This window comes from Genypterus blacodes, unplaced genomic scaffold (assembly GCF_046128005.1).
Source record: "Genypterus blacodes isolate CSIRO-AG114 ecotype Tasmania unplaced genomic scaffold, CSIRO-AGI_Gbla_v1 ptg000156l_1, whole genome shotgun sequence".
NCBI classification, from domain to species: Eukaryota; Metazoa; Chordata; class Actinopteri; order Ophidiiformes; family Ophidiidae; genus Genypterus; species Genypterus blacodes.
In genome coordinates this window covers 6,157,484-6,174,264 of record NW_027466957.1, presented here as the reverse complement: position 1 = coordinate 6,174,264, position 16,781 = coordinate 6,157,484, and the positions used below count along the sequence as shown (strand labels likewise).

General features: G+C 44.2%; 1 protein-coding gene across 2 annotated transcripts in view; it reads right to left on the bottom strand.

The window, feature by feature from the left end:
• The window catches only part of oard1 (O-acyl-ADP-ribose deacylase 1), a 35,844-nt gene that overhangs the window by 5,608 nt on the left and 13,455 nt on the right, over positions 1–16,781 (bottom strand). The window contains exon 7 of one of the 2 annotated variants that reach the window (XM_076166378.1): positions 8,131–8,207. The exons of the other annotated variant lie outside the window; for it this stretch is intronic. Coding sequence (XP_076022493.1) covers positions 8,191–8,207 — 17 coding nt within the window. The 3' untranslated portion in view covers positions 8,131–8,190. Of the gene's footprint in view, positions 1–8,130; positions 8,208–16,781 lie in introns of those variants that run through there. 2 annotated transcript variants of the gene reach the window in all.

The window sequence follows — 16,781 nt, the reverse complement described above, 5'->3', positions numbered from 1 at the left end:
ACAAATGTGAAAACCCTGTCAGCGCTTGTCTAACTGTAGATCTCAGTGCAGAGGCGGAGATAAGGATGTCAAAAAACTGAGGCCTAACAGATCATCTCACTGAGCAGAATTAGAGAGAAGCCTTTGTGTGCTGACCCAAAGGGCCTTCCCGAGAGACTCATTTACAATCCTGCTTGTGCAGATAAAACAATGCTTATTCTCACCTGCAGCTGAATGTGACTCAGCTATTATCAGGAGGAATCCTTGAAAAGGAGGTGGGAGGCGCTGGCGTTTGAATGCTAAGCGAGGAGCAGCAGGGATCATTTACAGCCAGTTGCCATACATCCCCCCCCCACCCCCCACCTCCAGCACAACCCCTTTCCCTGTCCCCTGATAGGTCGATTAATCATTCTGTCACCGAGACACTGACCCAATCTGCATGTAAGGCTGAGTGGAGAGGACGTGAAAGAGGAGAGGGCTTCTGCAGCACTGCTGATAGGATGTGGCAACTGACATTCGGGCATCTTGTTTTAAAACAGAAACTGACAAAAATATGCAACTATGAAATTGTCTCAATCTATATACAGCATATCTACAGAGGCTAGAGAGAGAATTCTAGAAACAAAGCCAAATCCTAGCACAAAAATACACTCAATTGAAAGGTTTTAGTGTTCCATCTCCAGTATGATGAAACACGCTGAAATTCATTTCACACTTTCTCAAGTGTTGCATTGGACAGTATGTTAGGCTCTTTCTGTCCATCCCAAATCCTGTTCTCCAAGATGAATCAGAGAGTGGAAAAAGACACCACTCCTGTTTTTCCTCCCTGCTGTAAAGATTAAGTAGTGGTGAAAATGCCCCATCAGCACAGCAGGATGCTGTGACTGGTGACAGTGTCTGACCATTTAACGCTGCCACTCTCTGCCGATGTCTGCCAACAGCACACCGACGCTCGAGCCGGGGCCGGCAATGGGCAGACTCAGCGCTCGCTCTCTCTCACCTGGAGTGAGAAGCTGACAGCAGCTGAGCAATCACAATGTTAGCGTGTTGTGCTAATGTGCCAGACTAAATCACTGACTCATTCTTTGAGGGGCTTCCCATATAGGGTTCTTATATATCTTCATATACGTTCCCAAAGAGTGGGAGGAGATATTTCCGGCAATCAGGGCTCTAGAAATAAAGAAACCCCATTCAATTTGATGGCGATGTTTGTAAGCGCACATCCAAGCTTTGGGTGGACAAGAAACAGAAAGGGAGAGGTGTATGATCATATACAGGCTTAGAAAGTAGCCAAAATGTCCCTCTGCCTCGCCACGTCCTCCAGCACTTCCTGGAAGATGTATAATCCTTCCAGTATATTCTGGGCCTTTGCCTTCAAGGTCTGATCACTGTCCTGACCGTTAAGTGAGTCCTGTTTCCTTAGCAAATACACTCAGTACTTGCAGATAAATGAGAAGCTCATATATGTTAAAGATACACATACTATACTATATACCAAATATATATAAACTATATGCCAATTAGTGTTTGTGTTTGTGCATGCGCACATCGAGAACATATATGAAAATATTCCAAGATGCCAATTTTGGAGCTCACACTCACATCGTACTGAAATATACTGTCAGTGTGGCAACAGGCTCACATATAAGCAGTAACAAAGAGACAGAGGGAGCAGTGCTAGTCAGGAGGAAGAATAAGGGTTAAGGGTGGGTGCAAAGGTGTACACACAGACACACACAGACACACATTGCAAGAATATCTAAGAGAGTATATTTGATAAACAGTTGTAGTGACCCTCTTTTCTGCCTCTTTCCTCAAGTTCCAGCATTCAGTCACCAGCTGCCTTCTTGGAAGGAGTCAATAGCAAAACAGAAAAGATGGGAGGACTTCAAAGCATTTCTCTCATCTCTGTGGTTATGTGTGAGAGACTCAGTACTTCTCAGTGTGAGAGCCACTGGGAGAAGCAGCCTGAGGTAGGGACTTAATGAGCCTGCCTGAATGTTTCAGAGCCTGGCAGAAAGCAGCTTCAGAGCATGCTCAGTGTAAAAACAGTCAGCTGCACTGTGGGTAGTGGAGAAGCAAACATGGAGACAGGAAACAAACAGATTGATTGGGGTTTAATGAACGTTGTGTGCTTGGATGCTGGAACATGTGTGAGGTAATTCTACCCAGATATAGGATTCCTTACATCCGCCACGGAGTTTATTTACAACCCTGTGCCTATAGTGATCGTGTGACCGCTCCAAATACAAGCCTTTCAACTGTGTTTGATAATTACCACAGCAGAGATTACCTCTGGGGAAAGAATATAAACCTGGTTTATATTTCAAGATGTTACTTCAGGACACGGAGTCCGATGAAGGGGCCCTGAGGAATAAATTATTCTCTTTGTGCATAATGTCAAAATCATATTATATTTGGATTATTTTCCTACTGATAATGCAAAAGTTGAAACCAGGCCACAATTCAGGCAAATAACAAATAACATTTCGATACTCCACACTTGGAATTCGTTGTCTTATATAAGGAGAGTTATTTGTCATAATGAAGGCCCTGTGGCAAAGCCACAAGAGTCAGCATGAAGCATTTAGAGGTACAAGCAGCCAAAGATAGGTTTTGTCCTTGGTACTGTCACCTCAGTGCTGCCTGTGCTATATGTCCCATGAGAGACAGCATAAAAAAAGAGCATCCTGCAGCACTTTATAACCCCCCACCCCCCCACCCCTCTCTATACTCCTTAGCATAGCTGTCAGCCTCTGTTAACGTCTGGACGCTCTGTCTCTCCGGATAAGGTGCACGGCGTTGCTCGCGTGTCGCTACAGATACAACATGCAGATATCACAAAGTAGATCCAAGGTATTTCACAGTAGCACGCTGTTTTGTGGGGAGGTGTACGAGAGACGCCGCTGCAGCCGGAGGAGTGAGAGCAGCTGTCAGCAGGGGCAGCCTCCTGGACACTCTCCAGGAAAGAGGTGCTACACCCTACAGGCAGCCCTAAATGAGGTGTGATCAATGAGAATAATAATCTCCATCCAGATCTGCGTCCCCCAATACAAATTCATGCAACAGTCCCTGATGTGGATACATAACAGACGGCATACAAACAAGCTCCAGACACAGAGCAGACCAGGAAGCATAAGGCTGTATTCCCCACACCAGAATTAGCTTTGTGTAAAGTTTGGACCACATGCATCTCTGATATTGTACCTGGAATACAGCAACGAAAACAATTTTTTAAATGTAAACCCTTAATCAGTACACAGACCACAAACATCCTCAATTAAAAGCAACCATCCCCAGCCTCAAATCTGTGTGACTCTCAAGTGTTCCACAACGCTTCCGTGAAGTGTTTGAGCAATGCTGAGTAGAGAGTTGAAATCTGCCCTTACCAGCACTACAGTGTTTCCTTTCTCCTGTTCTCCACAACAGGCCAACCCATTCACCAAAAGAGGCACTTAGGGTTAATGTTACAAAGCCTTAATCACGTCCCTCGACCGCTCTCCCATCAGCACCAGAAGCTGCAGTCCTCCTCGCACTGTTTCCACTGCAGCACTACTTGCTCTCCCTCTCACACTCACGCACGCGCGCACACACACACGCTCACCCATTCTCCCCGTGACTACCCCCACCTCTGTTTCGCTCAAACCCCTCCTCCTTCCCCTCTCTCTGTCTCTTTCACTCCCCTCACTGAATGGACGCTCCCCCCTCTCCCCTCCTCCTCCTCCTCCTCCTCTCTCTCTCCTCTCTCCATCTTCCATCACTCCCTCCACTCCACTGCTCACTACTCAGCCGGCTGATTTGTGATGCTGCTCACAAGGTGCTGTATGCAGCAATCTGTGCCCCAGTCCAGCAAACACATAAGAGCAATCCAAAAGAATCCACGCGCTCTTGCTTTTTTTCGCTCCTGTTCCGACCGGCACCTGCAGCCCGATTGAAGGCACACTGGGGACTCCAGACACAAACGCGATGCAGAGCGTACGAGGCTGCATCCGCATTAATCAGAGGGTATAAATAAGTCAACAAAAAGAATGAGATATTTGAGATCCTCCGAGAGAAGAAGAAAGGAGATGTGTCAGGATCAGTACGTGGGTTTGCAAATATGCAGCCTTCTAAACGCTCAACAATCTATCTATATTTGGCTCTTATTCTTCTTGATTTGAGTTGAAATGATTATTTTGTTGCATTTGTATTAGAAGTGTTCAAGTCAATTCAAGTTTTTACAACTAAATTTCATTTCCTGGGGAAGCTCAAGGTTTTTGCGTGTATCTGTACACCTCAGTACACGTTCTACCTACATATTGTTATCAGCTTTATCTAACGCTCAAACACCAGTATAGGGCTCTTATGCAATAGAGTGCTGCTGAGGTGTCTCTCTCTTTATCGCTCTTGCCTGTATTGCGTCTTTGGACTTAGTGATGCACGACTCTGCTCGGGGGGAGATTTCATCGACAATGGCATGAAAATAACTCGGCTTCACACAGTATATTTGTATGTGTATGGTATAAATAAGATGCTAAATGCATATATGAAGGTTATGGAGGCTGTTAACATGAAGTGCCTGGTGCCCTTTCAAACAGAAATACAGTAGTTCAATTCTTAACACTGCCATCTTCCCTTCCTGTGTAAATCTGCGCCCTTTTAATGACTACATGTGACGCACCCGTTCCCTTAACGCCAACACCGATCCAGACACTTTGGAGCCCCTTTGGTTATTATTGTGTGTCACAGAGAATTATCCTCTTCCCTTAGGTGAATCACCCTCCTCATTGGACCAGCAATAAGCACTTTAACAGAAATCAATAAGGTCTCAATCAGTAAAAATGGAAGGGGGCGAAAGGGAGAGAGGGAGAGAGAGAGAGAGAGAGAGAGAGAGAGAGAGAGAGAGAGAGAGAGAGAGAGAGAGAGAGAGAGAGAGAGAGAGGTGGCCTCACAGATTCAAAGAGAAAGAAAAATGTAATTTGTTCACTGTCTATGACAAAGCGCCTCAGTATGTTCTAAGCAGAAATACATGGCTGCCGCTTTTCAATGAGGGGCGATAAAATCCTTATTGTAGGAGTGGCGAAGGTTTCCTAGTTATGTTCACACAAAGAAAGTGAAACGGGCACAGCTGTGTACTTTTTGATAAGCCAGACTTGGATTTATATTCACCTTCCATTTGCCAAGTCAGGGAAGTCTCCGCGGCTTCTTACTGTGACAAACTTTCACATTATTCTTCTCAATCAATCAAAATGAAATTTGCATATAACACAAAGACAACGCCTGGGCGATTTGCTTAGCATTAGCACGGCAAAGAGAAACGGCCAGCCTTGGTCAGAACAACACACAGAGATTAAACTAATATTTAACTCCCAGTGAGATAATGCGGTAAATTGCAAAATGTGTATTTCCCAAAAATATTCCTTTATAATTACAGTTCCAGCTCTGTCTGTCTGTCTCCATATAAACCGGGCGCCTTCCATTAGCCCTAATACAGCTCCAAACCTTATTCGGAGGCGAGTATGAGATCTTACAGGAGCTTTGATATTGTAACCGGTCAGGCCCTGTATTCCTCTGTGCACCCTTTTCCTCTCTGTAAGTGATCTCCAACAGCCCAATGCCCTGATTCAGTGTCAGAGCAGGAACAGGATATTGATCCATTTGAGATTCATTGCATGCTGGGTAAAGCCGTGGTCAGTAGCGCTGGCACCCGTCCCAAGAAATATGAAAGTGAAGAGGAGAGTGATTTATAGTGAGGGACGAGAAATGTAAATTTTTACCAGCCTATTCTTATTCAAAGCATCTCCATACTGCTGTCTGTCAACGCCACACACACGGGTAATCAGTGCTACATTTTCTTGGAGTAAAAAGTTATAAAAACACTCCACCAGACCTCACTTTGAACTAAACAGGCCACGTCCCCAGAGAAAGTCAGTACGACTTAGAATGCATATTTAATAAGGCCTGTGTGCTGTGAAGTCTAACTGCACGGCTCCAGCTCCCAGCAACGTATTAAAGCCGCTCAGTCAATGGCTGTGGGAAGCCATTAAGATAAGGTTTGTTCACCAGCCTTTCCTGCAAAATCACATGTGTCGCCATGTGTTTTTCCATGCGTTGATTAAACGTCACGCGGCTCCGTCTGAGCCAAGTCAGCGTGTGAGATGTTGGAGATGTGTCAGATGCAGCAGCCCTATAGGAAATGGGGGAACGCAGCGTAACACTATAACATGCTGTATCACACGGTGTGTCTTTAACGCACATCTGTGTAAAAATAAAAGTGCTCTGATATTATATTGCACATACAAACATAGGACGGCATCAATTGCTTCCTTTTGTATCAAGTAGAGTTTTAGGATTTATGTCCTCGGTGGCGCTAAACATGGAGCAGTGAAGCAGTGCTGCTGCTCCCCAGTCTCCTCCAAATCTCTTTAGCGAAAAGCCTCCTACTTGTATATGTAGGTAATTTACAATGTTGGGCTTGGCAGCTGGGATTAGATCTGCTTGTGTGCCTGCGCTGGGATGTGGTGATGGCAAAAATGAGGAGGTGCAACAAAGCAATACTTTTCATTTGGCCGACTTTAGATCGGGCAGTGTGAGAAGAAAACCTTTCAGCCGAAGACACATTTTATAATGTGTCTTCACACTGCTGGCCATGCTGTTGGAGCAGAGGGGGAGTCGCAGATTACATCAGCTTTTTGGGTGAACCGGTCTCTTTCTGAGCCAATCACAATGCAACTGCTGATATTCTACGACAGATTGTTGATGTGATATTATGTAAATTCCAAACATAAATTGTCGACAAAGTCCACACACTGGGGGTTTTGTCGTTATTGATCAGTTTCATTCAGATGAAATGAAGGGACATTTATTTTAAAGGTGGATTTTTGTGAATTTGTAATGCACTGTCAAACAACCAACAGTGCCTGGGGAATAAATACCCATTTAGTAGATGTTTGGCTGATCAACGTTAATAAAGGCCACGCTAATGCAGCACTGTGAGGGCTGAATAATGGCAGACAGTTGTAGTAACACAGCAGGTAAAAAAAGCGGAGGCCGGTATCGTCCTTGCGGGTGCGGCTGATGTCCCCTGGGGTTTATTAGCTCGCCGCGGCTCCTGAGGCACAAGAGCTTCCATCACTCATGAAAATGACTCTGATTAATCAGCTGAGTGCTGGAGTGTGCAGTGTGTGCTGCATGAAGAGCCAGTCCTACAGTAAATCATGCTTGTTCACAGTGGGCTGCACCTTCATCCTCGCCACGCCTTTCCTGCTCACTACACTGCAGTGGGCTCCCTCCTCCCTGGCACACACAAGAACAGATGGGAGCAGGGAAAACCCAACGTGCAACGCATCATGCTGACATCTAGTGGAGTCCAAAACATGTGATTACATAAGGCATGAATCTTTGTTTTCACACAAACACTATAGATTTCATTTTTGCATTCCACGTAGAAGCACGGATAAGCTGCTCAAATAAATCCCTGAAACTAAACTCAATCTACACAAAGAATTAATCTAGTGTTCACGCAATTACCAAAATGTGTTAGGCCATTTGCGTCATTTCGTGCGTCAGTCTCCATTTTATGCAGTGTTATGAAGCTCAAGGAAGGAGAATTCAACAAAGTCTATTTCAAGATGATTCCATCTAAGAAAAGCTATTCTAATCGAGGACTTCTTCAGACAGCCTTTACTGGGTTACTGTGCATGGAGAATATTTCTAAAATAATTTGTCACAACGATTTGTAGCCCTGTTTGAAGACAAGAACTGCTAAATTTAACGGGATTGCAGAATATTTGGCCTGTTTGCGGCCGCAGATTATTTTGCAGTGCAGTGTCAGAAGGCCATCCAGCTGCAGACAGTGCACAATATGGCTTGTGCCTTCGGCAGACAGTGAGGGCATAAAGGCAAAATGTTTTTTGAAATGATGATGAGTGGGTGATGTTTCAGAGAGGAATACTGCACAGGGTGGAACAGAGGCTATAGCCAATCTCACACACACACACACACACACACACACACACACACACACACACACACACACACACACACACACACACACACACACACATCCTCCCGCCCTCTCTCTCTCTCTCTCTTTCTCAGCAGCACTGGCTCAGACCCTGTCTCACACTGTATTTACTCATGCTCGTAGGGTCTTTGTCGGTTGGATACTCACAGCCAAAATCTTGAATCTTGACTAGTGTCTGGATGCAATCACAGTGATAAAGTTGTCAATCAGAAGAAGGAAATCCCTGAAGGAGAGAAGACACAAACTGTGAATGAAAGGGATGCAATCTACAAACACACACAGAATGTATCCATCAATGAAATCAAGCAGGCTCTCACGCTGAATATAAACAATGGTGGGAGCACACTCGATGCTATAGATTAAAAAGCATGTATAGGATACAGCTCCTTCTCACACAAACAAGCTGCGATATAGCTGAAACCAACTGACAGACTAATGAATTATAACTGACAGCTCCATTGTACAAATTACAGCTGAGCACAGTTATTGAATTAATTCATTGTCATTATCCAAGTGGCACCATAATGAATGTCTAATTGACAAAGGACTGAGAATCAACATCAGGCGGCGGTTCATAGCACAAGACCTTCAGCACAAAAAATCAAGATACTCTGACATACCTCCACTGTGGCCCTGCCCGCGTTGACACAATGACACAACATAGGTCATGTGTTGTTATGTGACAAACAAACAATATGATCCTGAGATGGTAAATATTCAGAGTAATAAGTCTCCAGACTGTTTTCCTTTAGGATTATAAAATAACCTTTGCAACAAGTCTCACCAGTCAGATGTTGTATTCAGTGTTTGATTGACAAACTTCAGTCAGCAACACTGAGCATGAGGCATTATTGAATTACTCATGCTGTGATTTCAACCAATTAAGATAAAAATGATCAAAATCTGTCACTTTAAGATAAGAGCAGCTTCACCTTCTGTTACTGTATCGGCTTTTTTTTCCATCTTATGACCCTAGATTGTTTTACAGTCAGACACATTGCTGTTGATTCCTCTTCTGCAGACCTTTGACGATCTTCTATTTGTGGACCAATTCCCATCTCGGATTTTGGCAAAACAATCAATTTCATGACTCACTGGACTTAATTGCTTTATTGTAATTGTATCATGAAAGACATCCACAGGGACAGATAACCAACTTCAATTTGTGCACTTCAGTGAAGGAAAACAGTTCACACGATTTAATCTGCTGGCACCTGAACAGCCTTCACAGTGAATCAAGTGTTGGGCATTTTTCTAAACATAGTCACACTCGTTCATCTTTACTACATTTATGCAAATGATAAATCATCACTCTGTCTCACTGATATCACAGCAACAACCAGTGCAGAAAACAAACACTGATCAAAAAGTCTTTTCAATATCCAGTGCTGCCGGTCACTTCTTTATTCTAACTCGAGCATTTTCTACACAATAACACTGTTAATGAGGAGTATCTGCTCCAAACTGAAGGGTAATTTCATGGTACAGGGAGAAATGCAGTTTTGGTCTGTCAGTCACCGCAACATCTGGGCTCTTTAGGGTCCTGCACAGTGAAATATGAACATAAAATCTGCCTGCAGTCTTCATAGAAACACTATGAAAGTGTCAGTGTGAAGTGTTTACGGCGAGCTGAGAGGACGCAGTGACAGGCAGGATGGAAGGACGGGTGAGATTCTTGGGACTGGAATACAAACAAGGCTTACCTAATAGCGCAAATGACCAGCAGTGAGAATGTTAATGGTGCATTCCACAAGGACAAATACGTTATTTAAAAAAAAGGACAAATAAAAGGTCAGAGTAAATTCTTGAGAAATCATAAATTAGCCCGTTGACAGCGGAGCCGAGCGCTGATGTGCAGATTCCCAGATACAATCATGCTAAAGGGAATTGCCTCTTGGTGAACATAATTGGATCTTTGGTCGACGTATTTATTTTCCAGAGGGACCGAAATAGGCGGCAGAGACAGGAAGGAGAATAAAATGAAGAGTCTGTCCCTCGGTTGGCTTCACGTTTCACTGATCCATGCCGCCAAAGCAGACAGAACGAGATGAAGGCCCATCGCTAAAGGTCAGGGCGAAGCTGTCACCAAATGCTACAGCACCTACAGTAACCAGGCTAAACTGTGTGTGTGTGTGTGTGTGTGTGTGTGTGTGTGTGTGTGTGTGTGTGTGTGAGTGTGGTATTTGCTGTATAGTGTTTTTTTGTTTTGGCTGTGAGCTTATTTGTGCTTTTAAACCAAAGAGTCCATGCAGAGATGCCTAACATTACACTTTCTCTATCATACTCTTGCGATGTTCCGAATACATAATTTCAAGGTAATAAAACCACACCGACTCAAACATGAACATAACACACAGTCCTTGAAGGAGAAAGAGATTCAGATCAAGCTCTAATCGCCAAAATATTACTGGGCCATTAATGTTACTGGGCGATTAATAGCTCAGCTCAGACAATAATACATTTACAAGGAAGCTGGGCGGTCCAAATGAAAGAATTTGACCACTTAGTGTTGGCTCTGAATTGAATTGACTCTAATCTATGGAAGACGGCACAAAATGGAAGGATTTGGAAGGTAGCAATCTCCTGGTTTGAGGTTTGGGTGCATAAACAGTTCCCTCTTGTTTTACAGCCGGGGGTGACGAGAAGCTCCTCCTTTGACAGAATCTGAGAGGGTATTTCATTCTGTATGCTTATTACCTGAAATGATGCTGTTTAACAGACACAACCATTTTGTCTTCACAGCTGGAAAAGTCACACAGCAACAAACTACATGGACTTTCTATTCTTTAACAGCATTACTGTGCAGCTTCTCAGAGAACACTTGAACTGCCAAGTCCCTGAGGATCCCATGTTTCTCTCTCTCTGTCTCTCTCTCTCTCTCTCGCTCTCTCTCTCTTTCTGTCTCCAAGACACGTGGCTCTCCGTGATTGTTGCTCCCACACACAACGAGGAGGAGGAATTCATGTGGGGCAAAGTGAGCCTGCGGGAGACTTTAGGGTGCTCTCAAGCTGCCCTGAGCTCTCTGGAGCGTAGTGTATGAACACTGGAGGACGTGCATGTGTGAGCGAGGAGCTTTCCACGCAGGAGGGATCTGGCCCAAATTTAATCCCTCTATTGTGAGGGTGAGAGAGAGAGAAAAAAAAGGGCTGTGCCTGCTGAATCCCACTGACAGTGCTGCAATGCAGGGGTTTAACACAGCGCAGGAAGGCATGCCAACACATTAAAGAAATGAGGCTTTTATTCCACGCCAACACATGCACACATCACACACACACACACACACACACGCACACCTTTTTACAGGATGCTCTGATATGAGATACAAACATTGCAAAGGGCATCAAGGAAGCATGATTTGTTCCAATGACAGATTTTGTGAAGCATGCATATAGATTTATAATGCAGCTCGTCTCATCTCATTGTCACGCTACGGCTACAGCTAAGTCAGAGGTGCAGATGTGTGCAGCGCTGCCAGTCAGTACATCATAGACACCCTGGGGGCTAATAAAAATGTAGCGCCGTGCTAAATATGCACCATGATCATTTCTGCTCCTTCTCATAGCTCCTCTTATGCGAATGAGATTAGCGGTGCAACATTACAGACACAATCCTGTAAACGGTGCACCAGGTTCAAGGTGCAACAAAGACCAACATCTTAGAAAAACAGCTTCATATTTAAGAAAACACACACACACACGCATACACACACATCATCCTGCAGCAAAATGAAGACATCAAATCAGCAATGGAAGCTTATAGTGTGTGCTTTAAGAGAGGAAGTCTCTGTGTGGGTCTGTTTCTGCTCGGCTAAGTGTGTGTGTGTGACTGTTAATGAGTTAAATGTTAAATGACCACCACTCCACTTGAATGAGCGATAGATCAGACGTAAACTTCTCATTTCAATTAAATGAAGTGACTCATCAACTAAATGGCTTAAAGGTTGTTTCTAAACATGTGTGAACCAAATTCCCCCACATAAAGACCTGTAAAGTCCTGCATCCTTGAACTTTAAATATTGCATCTGAATTGTGAGTGCTGCCTACTGTTCAAACCTCCAACAAATGAGCATGGAAGCAGCATGGGGTTGTCGGTTCTCATGCCGTACACGATTTTAGCTGCTGAATTTCTCACGGCTCACACCGCCGATTCTTGTTCGGAATGATTCATAGAAAGCGCCTCTCCTGTGAAGAATTCCTTTAGCCCCGGGGCAAAGCCTCTGCTCGCCCTGCCCTCACACACTGGGCATGCTGTTGCTTTATCTGCAAGCTCACCAAGATCATCCTGTCAGTGCGCTGACCTGCGAATAATGCACAAAGACTGATCCCTAACAAAGGAATGGGATCTATAACGTGATTTAGCAGCGATCCTGCCAAGATTCACATCTGCCGTGCCATACACCATTAATGTGAGTCACACCCCAGGCGTAGCCGACTGTGTTAAATGCATCAGAGCTAAATTTAAAATGGCTGCATACGATCATTTCCCGCCTGTCTGCGGTTCAAACGTAACTGTCCCATCAGCTGCATGACTCGGCGCAAAGACTCTGTGTATTTTTAGGCAAACGGTGACCTCGCTTCACTTGTTTGACCCACGCTCTATTTTCCACAAAGCTGCTCTTTATAAATCCCGGCGGGGGAGTGTATGCTTCCCTCTAGCTACCTTGCTTCACCGGGAGACGGGACTTTACGTGTTTACGTGTGGAAATAACCCGATCTGTCAACCCAGTCACATCCAGAGAAACGGTCAACGGCGTGGCGACGAAAACAGCACACATTTCCAGATGAATTGCTCCAGGCCTCGCTCGTCCCAGTGAATGAAGCGTCAAAGCGTATTAGAGAAAAAGATGAACCGCTATTAAGGCGCAAGTAAATGTCTGCCTCAAGTGTGAAAGATGCATTCTTGAAGAGTATTGTTATTGGACGCCTATAATGGCATCGCAAGGATCTGAGTAAAAAAAAACAAAACAACAAATGGAAAACCACTCACCTGAAATGTTGGCAGACCTCACTGTCTCTGAATTACACAGTTCCTGAGAGCACTGCTGTGACGGAAAAACATCAAACTCCCCAGGGAACCCGCAAACTCTTACAAATGTCAAATAGATTTCAGTAATGTGTTCTGCAAGCAGCTATTTTTTTTTGGACAGGACCTCGCCACAGAATAAACCATGTTACCCAGCAGGTCTTCCAACAACTTGGGGTAGAATGAAGATCGTGCTTCATCTCCAACCTTGATTTTTTTTTTTTTACATTTTAGCCTTGTGTGATTTCTCTGTATTTTCTGATTGGAGGTTCCGGGGGAAAATATGCCAGTGTGTTTCTGAAGCAGCTGAGGTGAGAGAGCTGTCGGGGAACTGTTTACGTATTTCTCTTCCTTGTAATGCGGTCAAAGGCACTGCATTGATGGACAAGCCGCAAGGGGCGCACAGAGTGGCTGCTCGTGGGGATCGTTCACCTTCACATCTTCGCCGAACTCCATTACAAAGCGGCGGCATTACTTAAAAAACCCACAACGCCACCGGTCACACACAGCAAGCTACTTACAATCAAACCACTGTCTGAGCACAGCACCAATTTCAAGAAACCCAACATTCCCTCATGAGCGAGCACTTGGCGACAAAAACAGAAAACTCAAGCAGAACCGGGGCTCTAGGTGGGCTAGGAGAGAGAGAGGAGAGAGGAGAGAGGAGAGAGAGAGAGACACGCAGAGAGGCACGTTTTAATCAAATGAGCATTGGAAATAAACTACAAAATTCAAAGATGTACAACAAACAGCAAGATCTGGACTTCCGTGACACAACGCACAGCAGGAACACAACTGAGCTTCATCTTGCTGAATGTAATTACGCAGCGTGCAAATACCAGAATGTTCACAGGCTTACGTGGGTTGCTGCTTCCCACCGCTGTGCTCTCTCACTTACGCCGGCATTAATAGCTCCTTTGTGAGTACAAAGAAAATACAGGAGTTTTTAATGGCTCTCATCTGTGGGCTTATCGCAAAAGAGCAGCGCCGTGTGTTATTCGCTGACATCTTAATGTACGCGGCGTCCATTTTCAACACGTCTCTCTCTTTGTCTTCCAAAAAGCAGTCGCCTCTCTATGTGACGGGTGTTCAGATTTGACCCGGCAATATTGTGATAATTAACTATGAGATCAATTGTAAAGGAGACAGAGAGTCTTTTTCAATTAAGTGCTCATTTCAATCTAAATTAAGTACTGACCTTTGAAACGTAGCAGCACAGGGAAGACGAAAGAAAGGTGAGGACGTCTACTTTAACACATCCGTTTCTAATTAAAAAGACAACTCTCAGCGTTATCTTTGCAAGGCTCGACATTTTCCACAATTTCTACCACTTCTGCTCTGTATTTGTGATATTGTAACGTGCAGTTGGGTGCAAGAATTAAGCAGAAAAGCTTGACTTGAATTGTTATTCTCTGCGCCGAAAAGACAACGGTGGTCCGCAAGTTATTTATGAACAAGCGTGTGAACAACCTGAAAAATATAAAGACGAGAAGACATACATTGGAGACGTTCCTGTAGCGAGACACCAGCATATTATCACCTGCTCTCACGTAGCCTTGTAATCTGAGAGCTGTATCAACAATCAATGCGGGGAGGGGAAGAGGAGACAGACAAATCGATGCCCGTTAGAAACTACACCGTAATTGTGCACTTATCAGTTTCGAGCAGCAAACCTGCTATGAACCTCAACAACGCCTGAATTGGACAATGATTCCAAAAGGAGACGTTTAGGTTCACTTTCAAAATACATTTCGCAGCGTTTTTGTGCCATTGAAGTACTTTGTTCCTTCTTCCTTCATATCTGTTTCCGTCGGTACAGAAACCTGAAGCTATTTTCTTCTCGGGGGCCCGAAAAGTGAGATGCGATTACTGTGATAAACAAGCTGTTTCCTCAAGACGAGGTGTGTTCTTCTGCAATCTGAACACTTAACAGAATACAATCCATTGGAGGAAGCAAGGGCAAACCGGATTAATTCCAAATCTATATATAGAGAGTTCACCTCTTATCCACTCCCACTGCATGTATGTACGCTATACAGCATGTGAGCAACACTTTCCCACAGTGATCTTTCTGAACCATCACAGTGCCACCTCACCAAGTCCTCTTCTTCTTCACTTGGGGATTATTTGCCACAATAAGCAACTATCCACAGATTTCAAATTCCCATAGCTTCCAATTTGCGAAGCGAAACAAAGGTGTTGGGTGTTTTTTTTTTGTACGACTTTCACAAAAAAAAGCGTACACACCAATCTGGCACTCCTACACTTTGTTCCCGAAACAACAGAGTTAAAAAAAAACGCAAGTTGATCCGAGCCTGTGATGATATACACACCATAGCAGCCCAGATACACTGTAGTCTGAAATAACTTAGCGGATGTGTCGTCTTTCCCTTCAAATATAAACCTCTCTGCCTGAAGATCCTTCATATTCTGCTACATCTGAGCAGGTTGTTGGCAGTCTGTCAGTTGGCTGGAAACCACAAAACAGTTTAGTGGCTTGGCTGGTAAATGTTACCACAACTTATCTCACTCCTCCGCCAGAAAGCACAGAGTAAACAGGCCCCACTCGCATCCATTTTATGAGCCCATCAAATTATCCCAACAGGATGTTTTCCACTGCTAGGAGGCTAAGGTATTTGGAGAAGGTGGGGGGGCCTTATTAAATATCACTATTTGGATGGAAAAGCGACGACTACAGCGTTGTAGTTGGGGAAACTCAAGGGACTGAACTACGATGACGACAATGAACAAAGAACTGTTTCACTCGTGATCGAATCCAACTGTTACATTCCTGACTGATGAAGCTACAGTGTAGGTGGTGGAGCTATAGCCAGGTTTATTTTGGTATGTCGTTTTCATATTCAAAAAGAGGGAATATTAAGAATCGGAACAAAATTTGTTTCTGTATACATTCTTAATCCCATGTTTGCCCGTCCCCAGCAATACCAGCGCGACATAAACACGCATTCATTTGGCTGTCGTAGCTTTTGCTGTAAACGTTTTCATAATTCCTGCCTGGGTTTGCGTTGTGACAGATGTAAGCTAAAGTCCCACACAATTAAAAATCACAATTCCGTGAAGGAAACGCACCACGAGCCAAAATCTCTTTGCTCCATTGACGCTTACGTGAAATCCTACACGCACAAATGACAGTATTCTATCAATTATTCAGGAAGAGAAATGCTAGAAAGGAAAAAAAAAAAAAGGATACCACACCCCCCGCTATGCAGCAGTAAATCAGTGAACAGCCCACCATCTGCTGCCACGGTTACGGTGTGCTGAAGAACATTGATCTTTATGAGTCTGGCTGGATTTCCGGTGTGAATCATGCATTATAGAGTGAAGGTAAAGTTTCAAAATGAAGAAAGTGAAGAAAGTCTTAATAACATTTTGAAATGTTTGTAGTACCTCTGTTGTAATTTGAAAGTTATGGATGAGGAATTTCCAAGCGGGAATATTTGTTCGCACGTTACCATAAAAAGATTCATTAAATATTGAAAATCCACGCTGACGGATGTGAGGGCGATTCCTCCCTCTGGCCCTTTGGCTCCTTCACCCTGGCTGGTGTTTATAACCTCCTGGTCTCACCTTCACACTTCAATAAAAACAGCTCCTTTGTTCTGAGGTTGCGCCTTCTGGATTACATTTGCAGAAATCAACAGCGCCGGCGCCAAATCAAACCTTTTGGAATTGAACTTACTGACTCCGGGGGCCTTGCGCGTGTGACAGGTTTGATGATAGATGGTCCTCATTGTGGCTGCTGTATAATTAGTAT